This window comes from Oncorhynchus masou, chromosome 11, assembly GCF_036934945.1.
Source record: "Oncorhynchus masou masou isolate Uvic2021 chromosome 11, UVic_Omas_1.1, whole genome shotgun sequence".
NCBI classification, from domain to species: domain Eukaryota; kingdom Metazoa; phylum Chordata; class Actinopteri; order Salmoniformes; family Salmonidae; genus Oncorhynchus; species Oncorhynchus masou.
The window spans coordinates 26,309,693-26,331,854 of NC_088222.1; the positions used below are offsets into that span (position 1 = coordinate 26,309,693).

General features: G+C 44.0%; 1 protein-coding gene across 1 annotated transcript in view; it reads right to left on the reverse strand.

Annotated features, from left to right (window-relative positions):
- Positions 1–22,162, reverse strand: part of LOC135548385 (unconventional myosin-XVIIIa-like) — a 102,648-nt gene that overhangs the window by 9,410 nt on the left and 71,076 nt on the right. The window contains exons 27-39 of the mRNA XM_064977925.1: positions 21,930–22,084; positions 20,925–21,048; positions 20,589–20,789; positions 20,387–20,497; positions 19,764–19,868; positions 16,846–16,992; positions 16,510–16,623; positions 14,922–15,038; positions 10,919–11,002; positions 9,452–9,589; positions 8,419–8,604; positions 8,187–8,329; positions 28–150 (exon numbers count right to left, since the gene is read on the reverse strand). Of these exons, the coding sequence (XP_064833997.1) occupies positions 28–150; positions 8,187–8,329; positions 8,419–8,604; positions 9,452–9,589; positions 10,919–11,002; positions 14,922–15,038; positions 16,510–16,623; positions 16,846–16,992; positions 19,764–19,868; positions 20,387–20,497; positions 20,589–20,789; positions 20,925–21,048; positions 21,930–22,084 (1,748 nt within the window). The remainder of the gene's footprint in view (positions 1–27; positions 151–8,186; positions 8,330–8,418; positions 8,605–9,451; positions 9,590–10,918; positions 11,003–14,921; positions 15,039–16,509; positions 16,624–16,845; positions 16,993–19,763; positions 19,869–20,386; positions 20,498–20,588; positions 20,790–20,924; positions 21,049–21,929; positions 22,085–22,162) is intronic.

A 22,162-nucleotide genomic window follows, 5' to 3' on the forward strand; every position in this document is an offset into this window, starting at 1 on the left:
ACAGACCAACAGACAAACAACACTGACCTGGAGCTCTTCAGACTGCCCTCAGCTGACAGGGTCTTGGTGGATCCCTTATTCTTGGACAGCCAGGACTTAACATCGTCCACACTGTCCTCCACCTCTGAGTCCGTGTCCAAGTCGTCACCACTGTGGGAAAGAGACCGAAGGAGAGCGAACAGTGTTGTTATGTTACTGTTTGCAGGAGGCAGAGCAGTTTAAACCCAGGGAGGGCTATTACAGATCCGCCACAGAGGACAACTGTTGGTTTGGACAGGAAGTACAACATAGAGATGACCCCCACAGACAGACCAATCAAAAGTCATGAATGTCATAACATAACCGCTTTCTGATGCAGTTAGTCAAACAGCAGATGTGTTCCAGTCATGGTGGCAATAAACTGTGGTTAGTGCCATGTGGTGGCAATAAACTGTGGTTAGTGCCATGTGGTGGCAATAAACTGTGGTTAGTGCCATGTGGTGGCAATAAACTGTGGTTAGTGCCATGTGGTGGCAATAAACTGTGGTTAGTGCCATGTAAAGGCAATAAACTGTGGTTAGTGCTATGTAAAGGCAATAAACTGTGGTTAGTGCCATGTAAAGGCAATAAACTGTGGTTAGTGACATGTAAAGGCAATAAACTGTGGTTAGTGACATGTAAAGGCAATAAACTGTGGTTAGTGACATGTAAAGGCAATAAACTGTGGTTATTGCTATGTAAAGGCAATAAACTGTGGTTAGTGCTATGTAAAGGCAAACTGTGGTTAGTGTAAAGGCAGGCAAGCTTTAGGGAGACCACAACAGCCTATTGACTTCGAGCAATGAAAGACCCATATGCACCCATTCGCAAACTAGTTTACTAGTCAAGTGTTGTACTCCTACTTTCTGAATATGAATCAAATTATCTGTCACAAAGCTAAAGTTATGCCAAAGTAACTAAGTTCGGTGAAAAAACTAAAGCAAAAGCTAATTTGAAAGCAAGAATAAACAGCTATTAGACAATTGGTGCATCCATAAATATGGGTACAGTACCTGAGTGCATTCACTTCCCGTGTTAAGTATATAATCGCTTACGACGGGGGCGGTCGAGCGAAACGACTCGTGGTACCTCCGAGCTGAGCAGAATGCAAATGATTGGAGCTCATGAAGGCGTAATTAACTTGGTGGCCATAGTCCGGCTGTTAAGGCCTCTGTGGTGTGTGGCTGAGCGTGGCCTGTTGATGTAGATTGTTATTGGGGCTGAGCCGATGACAGCCCTCTAGCCCTGGCCTTGACAATAACAAGCAGTAAACAGAGACTGGAAGGAACCCAAGGAGAAAGTATATTAGATCATGCCTCTGAAAGGTCGGCAGGCACATTTCAATCCGGATTCATCTGTTCCTCACTCCCAGAGGTGAAGCATCTCTGCCTCTGCATTATGCATCTGTTTTTCTCCGGGAGAGGAAGGGAGAGGGGAGGAGTGGAGGGGGGAAGAGGGAGGGCACCCACAGGGTCTAAAGACTTAGATTATGAACAAATATGTCTGGGAACCATTAAGCCTAGCAGTGTTCTTTAGTTTATAGTAACAGAATGAGCTATAAACGGAACATCCTCAAAGAACACACATTGCAATCAAGGAGGAGTAATCATTTGGATCATAACCAACAAATGTTCAGTGTTTGACGTCAATCCAATCAACAATGTTCAGTGTCTGATGTGGCATGACAGCAATACAAATACCAAAGCAAGGCACAGATCTCCCATGTCCCAGCTTATCTGGTGAGGCTGGGACAGAATGCAAAGTGCTTATCACGAGCCAACATAGTGCATCATATTCAAAGAGGTCTCCGATGATGGCCTTCTTAAAATGGTAATAGTTAAAATGGTACAGACCGCTGGGTAGCATCCCCCTGCTCACATATCCATTAGCAATATGTTGCTCAGGACAACACAATAAACCACACGTTCAACCAAGTCTCCATGGAGAACAAAATGTTTGAGTTGCCTCCTCTCTACCTGCATGGAGGCACACACAAACTGGATGGAGAGACCACTTTGGGGGAGAGAAAGAGAGAATTCTGGCCATTGCGGCAGTCTATGGACATCAACATTAGCTACACTAGATTCAGTCACTCCTTTTCCATGTATCAAACAAAGCTTGATGGGAAAGGAATGACTCCCACAAAGTCGACAAGGCAAAACTAGGCACATCTTTCCCACATACACACCAACACCTGCACTGGAGCAGCTTTGGCACACAGAGGCGGCTTGTAATCCTGGGCTTTGCAAATGGTGTCACACAATTTATGTCCTTGGCCTCACACCACTGGCGAAACAGCGCTGAGGCTCCAGGGAGCACCGGATTTAGAGCTCGACATTAATTGCTTCTGACAATCGGCCTCCACTGGTTGTATATCTCAGTTACATATTTTACCTTGATTTATTACATATACAGTACCAGTCAAACGTTTGGACAAACCTACTCATTCAAGGGTTCTCTTTATTTTTTATATTTTCTACATTGTAAAATAGTGAAGACATCAAAACTATGAAATAACACATATGGAATCATGTAGTAATCAATAGAGTGAAGAATCTGAAATATATCTTGATTTGTTTAACAAAGTAGCCTCCATTTGCCTTGATGACAGCTCTGCACACTCTTGGCATTCTCTCAACCTTCAAGTTTCATGAGGTAGTCTACTGGAATGCATTTCAATTAACAGGTGTGCCTTGTTAAAAGTTACTGTGCGGAATTTCTTTCCTTCTTAATGCATTTGAGACAATTAGCTTTATCTTGGCAAGGTAGGGTGGTATACAAAAGATAGCCCTATTTAGTAAAATACCAAGTCCATATTATTGCAAAAAGAAACACTACATCATTACTTTAAGACAAAAGGTCAGTCAATCCGGAAAATGTCAAGAACTTTGAAAGTTTCTTCAAGTGCAATCGCAAAAACTACCAAGCCTTATGAGGAAACTGGCTCTCATGAGGACTGCCACAGGAAAGGAAGACGCTGAGTTACCTCTGCCGCAGAGGATAAGTTCATTAGAGTTAACAGCAATTCAGATTGCCTCAGAATTCAAGAAACAGACATCTCAACATCAACTGTTCAGAGGAGACTGCGTGAATCAGGCCTTCATTGTCAAAATGCTGCAAAGAAAACACTACTAAACGACACCAATAAGAACAAACTTATTTGGGCCAAGAAACACAAGCAATGGACATTAGACCGGTGGAAATCTATCCTTTGGTTTGATGAGTCCAAATTTTAGATTTTGGTTCTAACCGCTGTGTCTTTGTGAGACGCAGAGCAAGTGAACGGATGATCTCAGCATGTGTGGTTCCCACCGTTAAGCATGGAGGAGGTGGTGTGATGGTGCTTTGCTGGTGACACTGTTTGTGATTCATTTAGAATTCAAGGCACACTAAACCAGCATGGCTACCACATCATTCTGTCGCGATAACCCATCCTCTGGTAAAAGAATGGAATTAAGAAATATCTAAATATTAGATTGCACAATGTCAGAGTGGCATTGACTAAAATACAGTAGAATAGAATACAGTATATACATATGAGATGAGTAAAGCAGTACGTAACCATTATTTAAACATTATTAAAGTAACTAGTGTTCCATTATTAAAGTGGCCAGTGATTACAAGTCTATGTACATAGGGCAGCAGCCTCTAAGGTGCATGGTTGCGTAACCGTGTGGAAGCCGTCTAGTGATGGCTGTTTAACAGTCTGATGGCCTTAAGATAAAAGCTGTTTTCCAGTTTTCCAGTCTCTCGGTCCCAGATTTGATGCACCTGTACTGACCTCGACTTCTGTATGATAGCAGGGTGAACAGGCCTTGGCTCAGGTGGTTGATGTCCTTGATTATCTTATTGGCCATCCTGTGACATTGGGTTGTGTAGGTGTCCTGGAGGGCAGGTAGTTTGCCCCCGGTGATGCGTTGGGCAGACCGCACCACCCTCTGGAGAGCCCTGCGGTTGCGGGTGGTGCAGTGGCCATACCAGGCGGTGATACAGCCCAAATGGATGCTCTCAATTGTACATCTGTAAAAGTTTGTGAGGGTTTTAGGGGCCAAGACAAATTTCTTCAGCCTGCTGAGGTTGAAGAGGCGCTGTTGCGCCTTCTTCGCCACACTGTCTGTGTGGGTGGACCATTTCAGATCGTCAGTGATGAGTACGCTGAGGAACTTGAAACTTTACACCTTCTCCACTGAGGTCCAGTCGATGTGGATAGGGGCGTGCTCCCTCCGCTGTTCCCTGAAGTCCACGACATCATGGTCACACACAGTGTTTACTGCTCATAGCAGAGACAGATCCGCTAAATCCATGTCATTTGAGTACTGTGTGCACATTCAGACTCACATACGGTACTGTACACTCTTCAAGGATTGGTTGTGTGATCTTCCGATGACCATGACGCGATACATTTGACAAATACTGCCTGAAATAGAATAGTGCACTGGAAAGATGACATCCTTTCCTCTTTTAATGTTTCCAGTGCTTGTCAGAAAAAATCAAATGGAAGCACTAATCTGTCTGAACATTCCCTTCACAATTCACTGACAAATCAATTCTTCCATTATTGTTTGTTTATCACACTGCTTTTACATACAGATCAAATGTGGGGACAATTTTGCTAAGTAACCATGGGGATTCACTTTCTTTTCTCAAAAGCATCTAAGTGAGGAACCCATAGTCTTGATGCTAACATACAAAGACAGTGCACTGTGCTGATTCACATGAGCTGCCCGTCTGTCTGCTGGCAAATTAATGAATAACAATAAGAGGAAATGAATGATAGGGAAGTGTTCTCTATTGGAACAAGCAATTAGAGGTTAATACTGATACAAATAATGCATGCTGAGAAAATTAACTGGTGACGCCAACTACAAATCACACACACCTTCATTCAAAATTGTGACGCACATTGGCATTTTTTCATCAAAATATGACGAGCTACAGCTGGAATCGGAATGTTAACTCAAATTATGGGTCTTTTACAAGCAGCTCAACCAGATTCTACAGAGAGCGAACCTACAAAGACAGGCGATTCCATGCCAGCTGACAATATTTTTGGTATCTCAGATTGCGAGAATTGCCTGAACAAAGAAACTTCATTTGGAGGAAGGATGTTTGAAAGATTTACCACAAACCATTGGAGAAAATCATGATGAAAGTGGCCATTTTAAGCCCTTTTTAGACCTATACATGCCGCCCATAAGACTATGATCTATGAACATGATCCAGACATCTTGATGTCATTATGCTCCTTAGTGTGTTCTAGCATTGTTCATTACGCTGAGCTTTTAACACAACGCACATTAGTGACATCTGCTGGTCATTAATAAAAGCAGTGTTTGATGGTCAGATGTTTTCTGACTCTAGCGGGCACGCCCTTTTTTCTGAATCTTTTTAGAATGTAACTCATTTTGAGTCACAATTGTGTGTTATCTACTCTGACAATTAATACACATATTAAAAGGAGAAACCCAGTTAGATCTAGTTCTCTCCTCCATCTGAGGACTTTATACCAACTTTAAGGTGCATTACCACCACCAACTGGACTGCAGTGTGGACCTCAGTTCAGTAGCAAGCTAGCTAGCTAAACGTCCATGAGTGTTCGTGTTGTTTCGACATGGCCCCAAATTAATATAGTTGGTTCAGAGTTAGTTTTGATATTTCAACCTGTCCAGATTGCGTCTGGTATGGATGTACAAAATCAACATGCACGCGATGTTGAATGCACAAGCCTGCCTGATCTCGTCAGCATGTTAGTCATGAGTCTTAGTAGCCCACAATTAGTTACCAGTGTAGGTTCACAGCTTCCATCACGCTTCCCTTTTTTTGAAGTTGCTGTGAATCCATTTCATTTACTGTCAAAAACTGAATATATGGTATTATTTAGGATGCTTAAGACAAAAGCTTATACTTTACTAAATACAACTAATTGTTTGAACAATGTGCACAAAGTATGACGTCAAATAAAAGATTTTCTAAATAATTTGCCTTCGCAGGGATTCGACCCCATTCCCTGTTGTCTGTGAATGGTTCTGGTCCCCGGGAACCCGACCCATTCCCTGTTGTCTGTGAATGGTTCTGGTCCCCGGGAACCCGACCCATTCCCTGTTGTCTGTAAATGGTTCTGGTCCCCGGGAACCCGACCCATTCCCTGTTGTCTGTAAATGGCTCTGGTCACCGGGAATCCGACCCATTCCCTGTTGTCTGTGAATGGTTCTGATCACCGGGAACCCGACCCATTCCCTGTTGTCTGTGAATGGTTCTGATCCCCGGGAACCCAACCCATTCCGTGTTGTCTGTGAATGGTTCTGATCCCCGGGAACCCAACCCATTCCGTGTTGTCTGTGAATGGTTCTGATCCCCGGGAACCCGACCCATTCCCTGTTGTCTGTGAATGGTTCTGGTCCCCGGGAACCCGACCTGTTAGGGCTACCGTTCATGTGATCCTACATATACAGATCCTTACTACATTGGAAGTACAGTGTCCAGTAGAGGTCAGTGTTTGAAAGCAACTTGGAATCAAAGACACTGGAACCGCAGCGAAATCAGTGGGATTTTGCATTTTTCAATACACGGTTTGAAAAACCACACAATCAAACTAAGCTTCAAGACGTCATTGATCAAGTGACAATGTTTATTTGAAAAGAGCATTGGAGCTCCATTATCAATCGTCCCATCAGTATCAATTTATATGTAAAAAAAAAAATTCAGATCGTTAAAACGTACCAGAGAGCCGACTCTGGAAATTTGACAAATACTCCGTAGTGTTTACTCAAATACAGAGTATGACACCATTAGGAGGCATGTATAGGTGTAAAAAGGGCCCGAAATGACCAATATCATCATGATTTTCTAAAAATGTAAAAAGCATGTTTAACAAACTTTCTCAATGAAGTTCCGATCTGAGAATTGCCAGAACAATCTGGCAATAGTGGAAAAAGTACCCAATTGTCATACTTGAGTAAAAGTAAAAGATACCTTAATAGAAAATGTCTTGAGTAAAAGTCTAAAAGTATTTGATTTTAAACATACTTTAGTATCAAAAGTAAATGTAATCACTAAAATGTACTTAAGTATCAAAAGTAAAAATCATTTCAAATTCCTTCTATTAAGCAAACCAGACAGCACCATTTGTGTTTTTTACATTTACGAATAGCCAGGGGCACACTCCAACATTTAGACATAATTACAAACAAAGCAAAAAAGTAGAAACCCTCTTAAACACAATTAAATGAGTTGATAGGTTGGTTATTGAAAGTATCAAAAGCTTGCATGTAGAACGGCGTGTCACATAACACAGGATGCAGGGCAAAGGTCATGGTTGTTGTGTCAACAGGACAATGGTTAATTATATTTGCTTTTAATTTCCCACAGCAGTGAGTATCCCTCAAACAGTAAGTTAATTAGAGATGTTAACCTTAGTCATTTTAACTAAGTTCCTTCTGCTCAAAATGCCTTCATAAACAGCAGGAGTGAAATGTCTCCATAGTACAGCACCATTCTCTTATCTGTGACAGAAAAACCTGGAAATCAAACAATACTGAGAAAAAGGATGCATTGTCCATTCTCATATTTTGTTCTTTCGTTTCTGATACTTTGTCACCATGCCTTCTAAACTGGGCAATGACTGGGAGAGACAGAAACAGAAAATGAGAAACACAGCCAACAGATTGTGAAGAAGAACCACCCGGGGATGTAGTGTGCCTCGGGGTAGATAGAGCTACATTGTGTGCTAAAGAATGACAATAAGCCTCAAAACAACTGCTGCTGCAAAAAAATGTGATGAACCTCATCCATACTGCACGGTTTTGGGCAGTGGTTCAGAATACCAACTCACTCATTCTCGCTCTGACCCCATTGTTTGAAAAGGGAAGAAGGAGTCGAAACTCAGAGGCCATGTATCACTGTCATGGTTACTTCAGTGGGGCTCAGAGGTAGTGTAACCCTGAATCTGCCCATAAAGACAGCTAAACAAGAGGGAAAAAATTAGCAAAGGGGAGCAGATTAGAGGAGAAAGAGAGGGAAGAGGGGAAAGAGAAAAGAGAAAAGAAAGGAGGAGGAGAACAATGTGGGGTAAAGAGAAACTACAAAATCTGGTCAAAATAATGAACAGGTGTTTCTGACAATTTTATGACAAAGAGAAACTGTACTTCCGGGGAGAGGGAGGGACCTACTTGTTTATGAGGTCATCTTCTCCGTCACTGTCGACCATCTCGTCTTCAATAGCGGCCTGCAGGTCTCCGATCCTCTTGAATGCCAGCTTGAGGTCCAACTGCAGGCTCTGATTGGCTGCCTCCAGACTCTCTATGTCCATGTCCTATTGGGTCAGGATGACACAGAACTAGTGACAGTCACCCCAAAACGCTTGCTCCACCCCACAAATGTGGATTGTGCGCTCTTCCTTACCAGCTCGTGCTTTTTGCGGCTGGCCTCAGACTCCTTCTTGGACAGCTCAGCCATCTCCTCTTTGATGTCCCTCATCTGTCTCTGCACACGTTTGTTCTGCTCCTTCTCCCTGATCTCTCCATTCCCGCGGTGGTCTCTCTCCTCTGTCATCTTCTCCAGGTTCTCCTTAAGACGGCCAGTCAGGCTCTGGGGACGAGGAGACGGAACCGGGTCAGAACTTTCTAGAACCTCATTGAACACACAGCTGAGACATCCAGCATAGGTGCCGGAGCACATTTCACTTTGAAGTTTGTGGTTAATGTACTTGGAGAAGGGTCAAATTGAGGCCACTGATAATTTCAATTGAGCTCAGGTGTGCAGAAATCACAGCTGGCCAGAGAAAGATAGTATGGCTGTTGTAAAATGCATTTCCCCTCACAGCACTTGTTCAATGACCCAAATGTGGCCTCACAGCTTGCCCTCTACCTCCCACGTACAAGCCCCTTTCGCTCTCACACACACACACACTCTCCCTCCTTGTCCCGCTACCTTGCTCCCTCCCTTTACCTTCCACTCCCTCTCCCACCCTCCTTGTCCCACCACCTTGCTACCTCGCTCCCTCCCTCCCTTTACCTTCCACTCCCTCCCTCCTTGTCCCACCACCTTGCTACCTCGCTCCCTCCCTTTACCTTCCACTCCCTCTCCCTCTCTCCTTGTCCCACCACCTTGCTGCCTCGCTCCCTCCCTTTACCTTCCACTCCCTCTCCCACCCTCCTTGTCCCACCACCTACCTCGCTCCCTCCCAACCTCGCTCCCTCCTTGTCCCACCACCTTTACCTTCCCCTCCCTTACCTTCCCTCCCCCTCCTTGTCCCACCACCTTGCAACCTCGCTCCCTCCCTTTACCTTCCACTCCCTCTCCCACCCTCCTTGTCCCACCACCTTGCTACCTCGCTCCCTCCCTTTACCTTCCACTCCCTCTCCCTCCCTCCTTGTCTCACCACGTTGCTACCTCGCTCCCTTTCCCACTCTACCTCCCTCTCCCCTCGTCTCACCTCCAGGCGTTTGATCTGGGTCCTCTCGTACTCCAACTTGGTCTCCAGCTCGCGGATCTTGGCCCCCTGCCTGCTGACCAGAGACTTCTCCACCATGGACTGCTCCTGGAACTCCAGCTGGCTCTGCAGGGACTGCAACTGGAGGGGGCCACACACACACACACAGGGCTGCTATTGACACAGCACTGAACACATCCAACCTCTCTTCTCTAATCAATACTAGGCCTCCATACTTTCACAACAGATGCTTGATTATTGCACAAATAAGAACATTTCACCTCTTACCTTCAACTGCATTGTGAATATCATCCCCCCCCAGCTGAATTTTTGGGAATCTAGCCAGCATTATTGTTGCCCTTTATGCTAGGCATATCTAATGTTAATAGCCAATAAGCCGAGGATAACATAACCCCAGTAGCCTGTAATGGCCAGAAAGAGAGGTGGAGAACCAGGCCTGAATAATGATCACAGATCCCACCACGGAGGGGAAGAAGATCAATGCTTTGTAAACTTGTTCCGTCTTAAAACGAGATACACTAAATAAAAGTATCCAAAATGTACCACGGCTACTAATGAGGAGCTTTGCATCTGATAGTAGGATTTGGAGCTGGCCTTTCATGTGATTAAAGGACACAATGTTCCTATCATAGTGGATCTGTTAATCACTACAGGGCTACAGGATTTAGATGGCTATCTATTGCAGCCTTTGGTGGCAGCTCTTAAAACCCCCTTACAGCCAGCAGTATTAGCTGGAAGATCAGGCACTAAGCACACAGACAGAGCTCTGAGCCTCTCCAGGTAAAGGTCAGGGTAATAGTGTAGGTCATCATGTATGATTGTGCCGAGGGCATGTTGTCCTCTGAGCGACTGATGAATGTGCAGGACTCCAGTCACCCGAGCCACAGTCTGTAGACCCTGTTAACATCTGGCAAATGGTATCAGCGCATCGGGTCTCGGACCAACAGGCTCCTAGACAGCTGCTACCACCAGGCCATTAGACTGGTGAATAGCTAACCCTAGCTGTCTACCTGCACATTAGAGACTATTTGCATTGACTAGCCACACATCAAAACCTTACACTCACAGTCAACGCTGCTGTTCCATTTATATACTAGCAAATTCATTCCACTGCTGACCAAGACATTCACTTTATTTGCAAATACAGTCATTATCGACGTCACACATTGATCATTTATACTGAATATCCTATTGTGTACATATAACGTTTATTATTTATCTTACTACTTTCTCCTACTTATTTGAGATTTTCATTATTGACATACTTCTGCACGGTTGAGGGAGCCTGAAATTAAGCATTTCTATGCACCGTTTATACCTGCTGTGAATTGCGTACGTGACAAACAATATTTGATTTGTAGATAGGTGGAGGGGGATAGGTGGGGGACTTTCAGTGGGATTGGGGTTCCCCTGGCGGGCAGCCATGGAGGTGTGTGTGGTAATGTGTACCTTGTCCCGGATCTCCTGCTTCTCCTTCATGGCTTCCTCTAGCTGGACCTGGATGTCACTGATCTGGGCCAGGTCTCTGGCAGACTGACACATCACAAAACACACAAGAGACAGTTACAGTAGTTTCTTATGTGGAATGGTAACATTGAACATAGATATTTCTTCTTAGGTGGGTTAATAACCAATAGTAAAGTATTAAAAATAATATATATTGTAACAATCTTATTCTAATTAATATAATCTCCTGTGGAACAGATTGCATAAATGCGATTTAGTGGCATTTATCTCTAACGTCTCAAAACAGTTCCGCCTACACATAGGAAAATACATTAGCAGCTTTTTAAAGTGCACAGATCCTGGCATGTTTCCACCAGACATGACGCTTGGCATTCAGGCCAAAGTGTATAATATTTCTTTCATCAGACCAGAGAATCTTGTTTCTCATGATCTGAGAGTCCATTAGGTGCCTTCTGACAAACTCCAAGTGGGCTGTCATGTGCCTTTTACTGAGGAGTGGCTTCTGTCTGGCCACTCTGCCATAAAGGCCTGATTGGTGGAGGGCTGCAGAGACAGTTGTCCTTCTACAAGTTTCTCCCATCTGCTATGCACTGTGTCATGACTCTCCTGGTCAAGGATCCAAGGCCTCAGATCTGCGTGGCAAATGGCTGACAGCCAGCCTTTTGTTTGTGACTCAGACACCAACACCAACCGCTGGTGGAGGGGTCCCGAGACACAAAGGGGGGAATACTAGCCCAGACCCATGAAGCCGCACTGCTTCTTGACACAAAGCCCACTTAACCAGAAAGCCAGCCGCACCAATGTGTCAGAGGAAACGCCGTACATCTGGCGACCGTGCCAGCGTGCACTGCACCCGACCCGCCACAGGAGTCGCTAGTGCGCGACGGGACAAGGACATCCCTGCTGGCCAAACCCCCTAACCCAGACGATGCTGGGCCATATCGTGCGCCGCCCCATGGGTCTCCCAATCGCAGCCGGCTGCGGCAGAGCCTGGACTCGAATCCAGAATCTCTAGTGGCACAGCAAGCACTGCGATGCAGTGCCTTAGATCACTGCGCCACTCGGGAGGCCCTTGGAACAATATTTCTACAATAGGAATGGTCAGTGGGGAGCTAAAGAATAATCATGTCATATTGTTTATTTTGTGATTTTATTAAAAACTGTATGAACCAAATTAGGAAGGAAACACATTCCACTGTAGCTTTCAAGTTTCCATCCAATATGATGTTATAACAATATGAAGAACGATTAACCTATTTTTGTTAAGATAGGAATGTGATTTAGGTTCTTATGAGATAATGATTTTTCATGTCCATTGCACATTAACTAAGACACGCCCCTAATGAGGTCAGAAAAGCGTGTTAGCGTGATGGACTGCCCTTCCTACTAGAGTGCTTAAAAGGACTCACTAAGGATGAACATACTCAGACCAGTAGACGGACAGCGTCAGCTGAACGTTACGAATGGTTGAAACTACCAAATCAGTACATTGCCGGGTTGCTACTGGCATTTACAGTGGTCGGGAGCTAAACCCTGATTAATAAACCAAAGACTAGACCAGCAGACATGAAGCCGGGGCTACACGTTGAAATGGTTGGAAACTCAAAACGAGGTGAAGAAGATAAAGACTAGGCCAGAACGTTTGACAGTCTGCAGCTGTGCATGTTATTTTTATATATTTTTATTTAACTAGAAAAGGCCGTTCAGAACAAATTCTTATTTACAATGATGGCCTACACTGGCCAAACTTGGACAACGCTGAGCCAATTGTGTGACGACCTATGGGACTCCCAATCAAGGCCGGTTGTGGTACAGCCTGGATTCGAAACAGAGTGTCTGTAGTGACGCCTCTAGCACTGAGATGCAGTGCCTTAGACCGCTGTGCTCCTTCAGGACCCCTAAATGTAAAGGGATTTAGAACTTGACTATCTACCCGAGAAAGGTAGGAGAAGATCCCATCTCAGACAATCATTGGTGCATCTGAAGAAACATCCACGCCAAGCCAGAACTACTAAGGATATTGTGACCTCTGGTGGACAACCAGAGCCTTACACCCATCAAGACAATTCCCAAAGAAGGATCGATTGGTTTCAGAGACGACAAAGACAGCTACACGTAAATACATTACATTCCTTAACCAAACGGGCGGTAGTTTGTGTGCAAGGTATATGGTTACTGTGAGCGTAGTCCCCAAATGTATGATAAATGTCCCCTTATATCGCTCTTTATCTACCCCTCCCTCTGTGTAACAAGCCGTCTTGTCAGTCCACTTGGGACCTTTGTCTCATGTAAATGTGCATGTGTATTCTGTGTTATCATTTACTTAGTAAATAAAGTATTATATCAAATTTGTGTAGAACTGAATAATCAGAAAAGGCTGTGGTTCTTGCGGAGTCAAGAAGTCTGCGACGTCCAGAATGATACGAGGTTAATGATTAATAAGTGACTGTTATCGATAACATATTTATATATCTTTAGAGTTTAATTCGGGAGATGGTAACTTGTTAAACAACTTCTTGCGTGGTGCACAATATTCCTAGTGAGTTAATTGTTACATGATTCATTTAAATCGAGTAACAATGAAAGTTAGTTGATAAGTTAAATTACCGTTATCACATTAATGAAAGTCACGTCACGACAACTGTCAACTGTTGGACCTTATATCGACAGGTGTGTGCCTTTCCAAATCATATCCAATCAATTGAATTTCCACAGGTGGACTCCAATCAAGTTGCAGAAACATCTCAAGTATGACCAATGGAAACAGGATGCACCTGAGCTCATTTGAGTCGCATAGCAAAGGGTCTCAACAATGACGTAAATAAGATGTTTTATTTTTAATAGATTTTAGAATAAGGCTGTAAAAAAAAAGTAGAAAAAGGGGTCTGAATACTTTCCGAATGCACTGTATTTACCATAGTTAGAGGACAGGTCTATAGAACCGAGGAAGTGTAGCTGAGAGGGATGTATTTACCATAGTTAGAGGACAGGTCTATAGAACCGAGGAAGTGTAGCTGAGAGGGATGTATTTACCATAGTTGGAGGACAGGTCTATAGAACTGAGGAAGTGTAGCTGAGAGGGATGTATTTACCATAGTTAGAGGACAGGTCTATAGAACTGAGGAAGTGTAGCTGAGAGGGATGTATTTACCATAGTTAGAGGACAGGTCTATAGAACTGAGGAAGTGTAGCTGAGAGGGATGTATGTACCATAGTTAGAGGACAGGTCTATAGAACTGAGGAAGTGTAGCTGAGAGGGATGTATGTACCATAGTTAGAGGACAGGTCTATAGAACTGAGGAAGTGTAGCTGAGAGGGATGTATTTACCATAGTTAGAGGACAGGTCTATAGAACTGAGGAAGTGTAGCTGAGAGGGATGTATTTACCATAGTTAGAGGACAGGTCTATAGAACTGAGGAAGTGTAGCTGAGAGGGATGTATTTACCATAGTTAGAGGACAGGTCTATAGAACTGAGGCTGTGTAGCTGAGAGGGATGTATGTACCATAGTTAGAGGACAGGTCTATAGAACTGAGGAAGTGTAGCTGAGAGGGATGTATTTACCATAGTTAGAGGACAGGTCTATAGAACTGAGGAAGTGTAGCTGAGAGGGATGTATTTACCATAGTTAGAGGACAGGTCTATAGAACTGAGGAAGTGTAGCTGAGAGGGATGTATTTACCATAGTTAGAGGACAGGTCTATAGAACTGAGGAAGTGTAGCTGAGAGGGATGTATTACCATAGTTACCATAGTTAGAGGACAGGTCTATATAACTGAGGAAGTGTAGCTGAGAGGGATGTATGTACCATAGTTACAGGGCAGGTCTATAGAACTGAGGAAGTGTAGCTGAGAGGGATGTATTTACCATAGTTAGAGGACAGGTCTATAGAACTGAGGAAGTGTAGCTGAGAGGGATGTATGTACCATAGTTACAGGGCAGGTCTATAGAAAATAGGCTGTGTGGGTGTTGGGAGCAGGGTTACCTGGGAGACGACAGCCTTGTGTTTCTTCATCAGCTCATTCATGTCCTCCTGGTCCTCCTCCATACGAGACTGCAGGTCATTCTTCTCCCTCTGCAGACGTGACACCTGCTCCTCAAGCTGAGCGAGAGACAGACATGCAAAATTTACCACCTAATCGCAAGCTGTTTTTCAACCAGAGCCAGTAATCAATGACCATCAGCTGATCAGCCCGAGACCCAAGCAGTATTGAACGGTCATCAGCTGGCCAGTCCTAGACCCAAACAGTGTGGAATGGCCATCTAATGGATATCAACCTGTATGGTCTTTGTATCTGTACAGGGTGAACTCTGAATTACTCCATTATGCATATAATTTGTATTGCCTTCTCAGGAATTCTGTCTTATTTACACTGGTCTCATCCCTCACACAAGTCTTTAAATACTGTGACACCCTGTGGAGATCAGGCCTGCGAGTGTTTAGGATACTGTAAACTTGGTTTCGTTTGATTGGTCAATGGTGGTTGATTTTGGGTTGAAAGGTTACACCTTCAGATGTTATAAATGGAATTAAATGCCTTCGTTCTATCTCTTATCCTGTATCCAGTCCATGGAGGAAGGTTGTATGATCAATTGTCATTTCTTAGGCTTCTAGGCCTCTGGCTTTGTAGGCATTTCTTTGTTCATGTTTTGTCTTCTAAGTTAACCTCAGGATCTATATGCCTAGAAGTATAGTTTGTAGTGCTTGTTAATGCTTTGTAACTGTATGCCTTGTATGTGACTCCATTCACTGTACAATGCTAATTAAATATCTGTCTTTGATATACAGTATATTATGTATATATAGATACAGTGTATATATATAGAATTGTCTATCATACACATGATAAATATTACTGCCCACTACACACCCAGCCTCTCAGTATGCCTTTCCAAACTAGACACATTTAGAAGACCTTTCATAGCCATAAACACAACAATCAGCAGCTACACAGCCATCATGACCCTCTGCCCTCCCCAGAGGACTGTAATTTCCTCTAAATCACAGAGAGCACTCTCCTGGGGAGACGATTATGGAACGCATTAAAGACTAAAAAATATAAACAAAGTTAATTCATTCATTAGCACATAACCGAGAAATGCAACATTTCCAGAAAATAAGACTTAGCATTTCAATGTTCCATGATGGCGGGGAGATGTGAACATATTCATGGCAGTGTTTTTACACAATATTAAAAGTGTCTGCAGTGTGTAAAAGAGGGAGTAAAAAATGCAACAGGTTCTCCTGCTGTTTCTAACAACACTGGTTTGGTTTTGTTGTGTTGTCAAAGACGTGGTAAAATGCTGTAATTACACATGGTAATTTGGTATTGTAGTGTTGCAGAGATTACATATTTGAACCTCCACTCGGTCTCTACACAATAAATACTTGGCTGAGACACACAGACAAATAGATTTTGAGTGGTATTTTCCTTTAAAATGAAATGGAAATACAGCACACTAATGTGGTCTTACTCCATACCCTGTGTGCAGTTCACAGTAGGCATTAGGCAGCTATAATGGTTGGGAGTCCTCTCAAAGAGAGCGTGGCAATGGAAGGAACTCTCACTCACCGACATCTTGACTTTGACCACTTCCTCCATCTTGATGTGCAGGTCCTCGATCTCTATCTCCATGCCCTTGCGAGACTTCATCGCCACCGCACACGTGAACTCTGACTCCTCCAGCTGTGAATGGAGATATAGCAGGAGGAGGAAGAGAGGATTACAAGGTCAGGGTGAAAAGCTAAATCAAGATCTTCAGAAATCGGAAAACTCAACACAGTGTCCTTGATCAGGAGAGCAAGCGCAATACATTGACAGGATTATTTGTAGTAGTAAAGCTGTCATGTACGGCACTGACATGGTGATAATAAGATGGGCCATGTAGTGTAATGTAGGGTGGTGTACCTGGTTTTTGAGCTGGGCGGTCTCTCTCTTACTGAGGGCGTTGTTCTTCAGGTGGTCCAGCATGATCTGGGCGTCAGCCAGCAGCACCTTGGTGCGTTTCAGGTCCTTCCTCAGCCTCTTCTCGGTCTCCACGTCCCTGCAGCCCATCTAGAGTAGAACACTTAAACAGTAACTACTGTGCAGCACAGTGTTCACCATGAGCTCCCACCTCACAGCAAACTATCAGAGCCCAATACAAGATCCAGAGGGAGCTCTTGTTGTGTTGAACATAATAATCACTATTCCCAGACTACATCAAGGTTAAAGGGCACACTATCACACACGCTAAAAAACACACTGCAGACCTGGGTTCAAATACAATTTAGGGCATTTTTTTTTTTTTTTAAATAGACAACTGTATTTTCAAATACAAATATTTTAATATTCCCATGCACTTGAACCCAGGTCTCTTTGGTATTTTAAATGATATTTTTATAGGAAATGATTTGAAAATACTTTCAATAGAAGTAGCTGATTCTGGCCACATTATTTAAACTCAAATACACAGAAAATAAGTATTTAAATAAATAATCGAATTGAAATGCATTTCAAATCAAATGTTATTTGTCACATGCTTCGTAAACAACCGGTGTAGACTAACAGTGAAATGCTTACTTACAGGTCCATTTCCAACAATGCAGAATTAAAGTTAAGATACAAATACATATAAATTGAAAGTGACAAATAATTAATACACCGTGAATAACTAATAAAAATAACATGGCTAGAAAATAACATGTCTATATACAGGGAGTACCAGTATCGAGACGATGTCCAGTGGTACAAGGTAATTGAGATAGCTATGTACTGTACAAATAGGTAGGTGTGGAGTGACTAGGCAACAGGATAGAGAGAGTAGGAACAGCATATGTGAAAGTGTGTGTGTGCATAGAATCAGTGCAAGAGAGTTAGTGCCACAAGGGGTCAACGCAGGTAGTCTGGGTAACCATTTGACTAGCTAAATAGCCGTCTTGTTTAGAAGTCTCATGGCTTGGGGGTAGAAGCTGTTCAGGGTCCTGTTGATTCCAGACTTGGTGCATTGGTACCGCTTGCCATGCAGTAGCAGAGCGCACAGTCTGGGCCTTCCTCTGACACCGCCTGGTATAGGTCCTGGGTGGCAGGAAGATTGGCCCTCTTCACGACTGTCGGGGTGTATTTGGACCATGATGGTTTGTTGGTGATGTGGACACCAAGCTTTCAACCTGCTCGACTACAGCCCCGTCGAATGGGGTGGGCTCGGTCTGCCTTTTGAGGCAGGGTGGGCATTTTGTTCATCCTTGATGTTCAGTTGTAGAAGCAACACAACCCTTTAATTATTAATAGTAATACATTTCTTGTTTCAGAAAAACAAAACATGCTCATCTGTTTATTTTGTATGTTTTGGGTGTAATTATGGTGAAAAAATATTTTGGGTTGGTAAAACAAATTTTGGACCAAAAAGTTCAGTCGTCCGGAACAACATCTCACGTATAGTTCAGTGTTGCTTGCCTCGAAGCAAGCATAGAAGCCATTTAGCTCATCTGGTAGACTCGTGTCACTGGGCACTCATGGCTGGGTTTCCCTTTGTAATCCGTGATAGTTTGCAAGCCCTGTCACAAGCTACGAGCATCAGATCCCGTGTAGTAGGTTTTGATCTTCGTCCTGTATTGGCACTTTGCTACGTCGGAGTACGTAGTGCGATTTCTTATAGGCATCCTGGTTCGTGTCCCGCTCCTTGAAAGAGTCAGCTCTATCTTTTAGCTCAGTGCAGATGTTGCCTGTAATCCATGGCTCCTGGTTGGGATATGTACATACGGTCACTGTGGGGACGAAGTCGCGACGCACTTATTGATGAAGCCGGTGACTGATGTAGTAAACTCCTCAATGCTATTGGATGAATCCCGGAACATATTCCAGTCTGTGCGAGCAAAACAGTCTTGTAGCTTAGTATGCGCTTCATTGGATGACTTCCAAATTGAGCGCATCACTGGTACTTCCTGTTTAAGTTTTTGCTTGTAAGCAGGAATCATGAGGATAGAGTTATAGTCAGATTTGCCAAATGGAGGGTGAGCTTGGTATGCATTTCTCTGTGTGGAGTAAAGGTGATCTGGAGTTTATTCCCCTGTAGTTGCACAGGTGACAAGCTGGTAGAAATGGAAGTCAGTTTCCCTGCATTAAAGTCCCCAGCCACTATAAGCTGTATAGATGTCCTTACTGACAGCATCTGTTTGTGGTGTTAAGTAGACAGCGAATAAAAATAGATGAAAACTCTTGGTAAATAGTATGGTCTACAGCTTATCATGAATTATTCTCAGGCGAGCAGAACCTGGAGACTTCCTTAATATTAGAGATCGAGCACCAACTGTGGTTAGCAAAGAGACACACACCCGCCCCGAAGTTTACAAGACCGCTGTTCTGTCCTGCCGATGCATAGAAAAACTAGCTAGATTTATATTAACCGTGTCCTTGTTCAGCCACGACTCTTGTGAAGCATAGATATTACAGTTCTTCAGGTCCAGTTGATAGGATACTTTCGAACGGATCTCGTCCAGTTTGTTTTCCAGTGATTGTACATTCACCAATCGAACAGAGAGTAGAGGCGGTTTATTTACTCGCCTCCGTAGTTTTGTCAGGTTGCCGCCAAGTCAGCCACTATATCACCGTATTTTCCATCTATCAGGGATTAGGACCTGGTCCCAGTGAGCAGGCTGTCCAGCGCGGCCAAGACATTGAAATAAAATTCTTCATCCAAAATCGAGGTTAGGTGATCGCTGTTCTGATGTCCAGAAGCTCTTTTCGGTCATAGAAACGATGGGGGAAAACATTATATCCATCCCATGTGACAACATTTGAACCCATGTGTGACGCGCACACACACACAGTGGTCAGTGACAGTGTACCTGGTCCTGGGCAGACAGCAGCTTGGCCTCCAGCTCTCTCCTCTCACGCAGGACTTTCTGCTTGTCATCATACTCCTCCTCCAGCTGGACCTCCATCTGCTTCAGCTGTAGGATGGACAGACCGACAAGATAAAACAGGAGGAAGGTCAGTAGACTCCAGACAGGAACTACACAGATGACCATCACTGCGGTGTCACCCACCAACATCTACCACACCACATGTTTTCCTCATTGATCTGGCCCTCTGACTTTAGACCTATGTCATACTACATGTGGCACTATATGTTGGACTGTCAATGTGAAATGACTGTGTAGAAGAAGGTCCCTGCAAATGTGTCATTATAGACATATGTAGTCAAAACGTTCCAAACAACATGTCAAGTAGACAGCCATTACCAGATCGGGTTGTCATGTCATGACTGAATTCAGTGTTGCGCAATTTGACACATGAATGCCTACACATTTAATGTGTGTTTGTTGAAGTGCCGGTCAGAGCTGTTTGCTGTATACGTGACACGGGTTGGCATGTTGTTACTCTAAAGTGGGGAATTTATGGATAGGTGATAAAATCACAAATAGGCCTGATGTGGAAAATACCTCAGTCATATGTACATCCCTCTTACCTTCTTACTGCAGGACTGCCTGATCTCCTCCACCTCCTCATCCTTGCCATCGATGTCTTTAGAGTGGGTCTGCCGCAGACTCACCATCCCCATCTCCAGACGTAGCTTGGCCTGACACACACACACACACACACAAATAGACAGTTCTAGACTGGCAACTCCTATATAGGCTCTGTATTCTTCCCCTCTTCACCTCCTTCACCTGCTCCAACATCTGGATGGTCCCGGCCTGCTCATCCAGCTCCTCCTCCTGGTCTTTGACCTTGGCTTCCAGGTCGCGGAACGTCTTCTTGGTCTTGGACAATGACGACTCATCCTTGGACTCCTGGGACGACAGGTCCTTTAGCTCTGCCTCCAGATGCTCCACCTTCAGCTGGATGGCACACAGCTCCATGTCCTTGTCCTGCAGGCAGGGGGCAGCACAGAGACATGTGCACTCAGAGGACTCTTGGACTAGGCCAGACATTCAGAGGACATGGACTCCCCAGGGGGAACAATTACATTATGATCTGTCATCTGTGTCCAGGTTGTACTGTACCTGCAGCTGCTGGCACAGACTTAAAAGCTCCCCTGTCATCATGTCTCTCTCCCGGCCCAGCTTCTCTCTCTGTGTCCTCTCTCTCAGCACCTCGTCCTGGGCCTGGCTCTGCTCAAAGTCAAACCTGCAACACACACGTTACACTACTGACAGGCCTTCATACAGACCTCTCCTTCACTCTCCACTGAGTTTGGTCTTACAGAAAAAGTATAAATATTACAGATCATTTTCATCCAATAGCTTGTTGGAGGCTCTGAATGAAATAGAAGACTTGATGATGCAAGCAACAACACTTTCAGTCTAAGTTAAAATATTTAAGCCCATTTGTTGAGTTAAATCATTTAGAATTCAATTCACTGCAATAAGAGGAAGCATTTCACCTCCTCTCATCCCACTGAGGACTATTACTAACAGTACAGCCTCCATTCTAGACTCATTATAAGCACTCAGCTTTAAAATGTTAACAGTTAGCTGTTAATTTACAAAAGCATTCTAATCATGACCATAATGTTCTATTCAAATGTCTGGGGCAGCTACACTTAGGAGTGTTCAACTGCAATGTGAAGTGTTCTGAACTGTCAGGTCCCTTAATTCTCTCTTTTCTTCTCTAAGAGAAGCGGTCCTCGGCTTTGCACAGCTGAAAATGATTACTCCCACAGAGCATCTTCAATTAGCCCCAAGGGAGAGATCACATTCTGCCACAGCACAAACCTCTCAAGTGCTAAAAGTCTGACTCACTTTCTCAGCTAATGTAATTACGCAGATTACAGCCCGTCTCTATTCTCTGTTCAAATGAAAAAATATTTATTAGTCTCCTGGATAGGTCTGCTAATGTACGTGAGGACGTTTCAGGAGACAAAAGAAACAGGTTCCTCACTTTTCACTAAAAACATTTCTATAGTCATTATTCTAAAACCAGTGCTGTTGAATGACGGCTTTGCTCTTGTGTATTAGTGTGTGTGTGCGCGCGTTTATCTGCAAATGTGAGTGGGTGCGTGTGCATACTTCCTCTGTTTCTTCTCCAGCTCGTGGTTGCGGCTCTGCTGGCCCTCCAGGTGCAGCTTGGTGTCCTGCAGCTCAGCCGTCAGTCTGCTACACTTCTTCTTCAGCTGCTGCACAGAGCGCTGCACTTCATCGTTGTCCGCCTGCAGGTCAGTCAGCTACACACACAATAAAGTATGAATGTTATGCTGCATATGAACATAACGCCGGTGAATACGAGCACCAGAGTAATACAT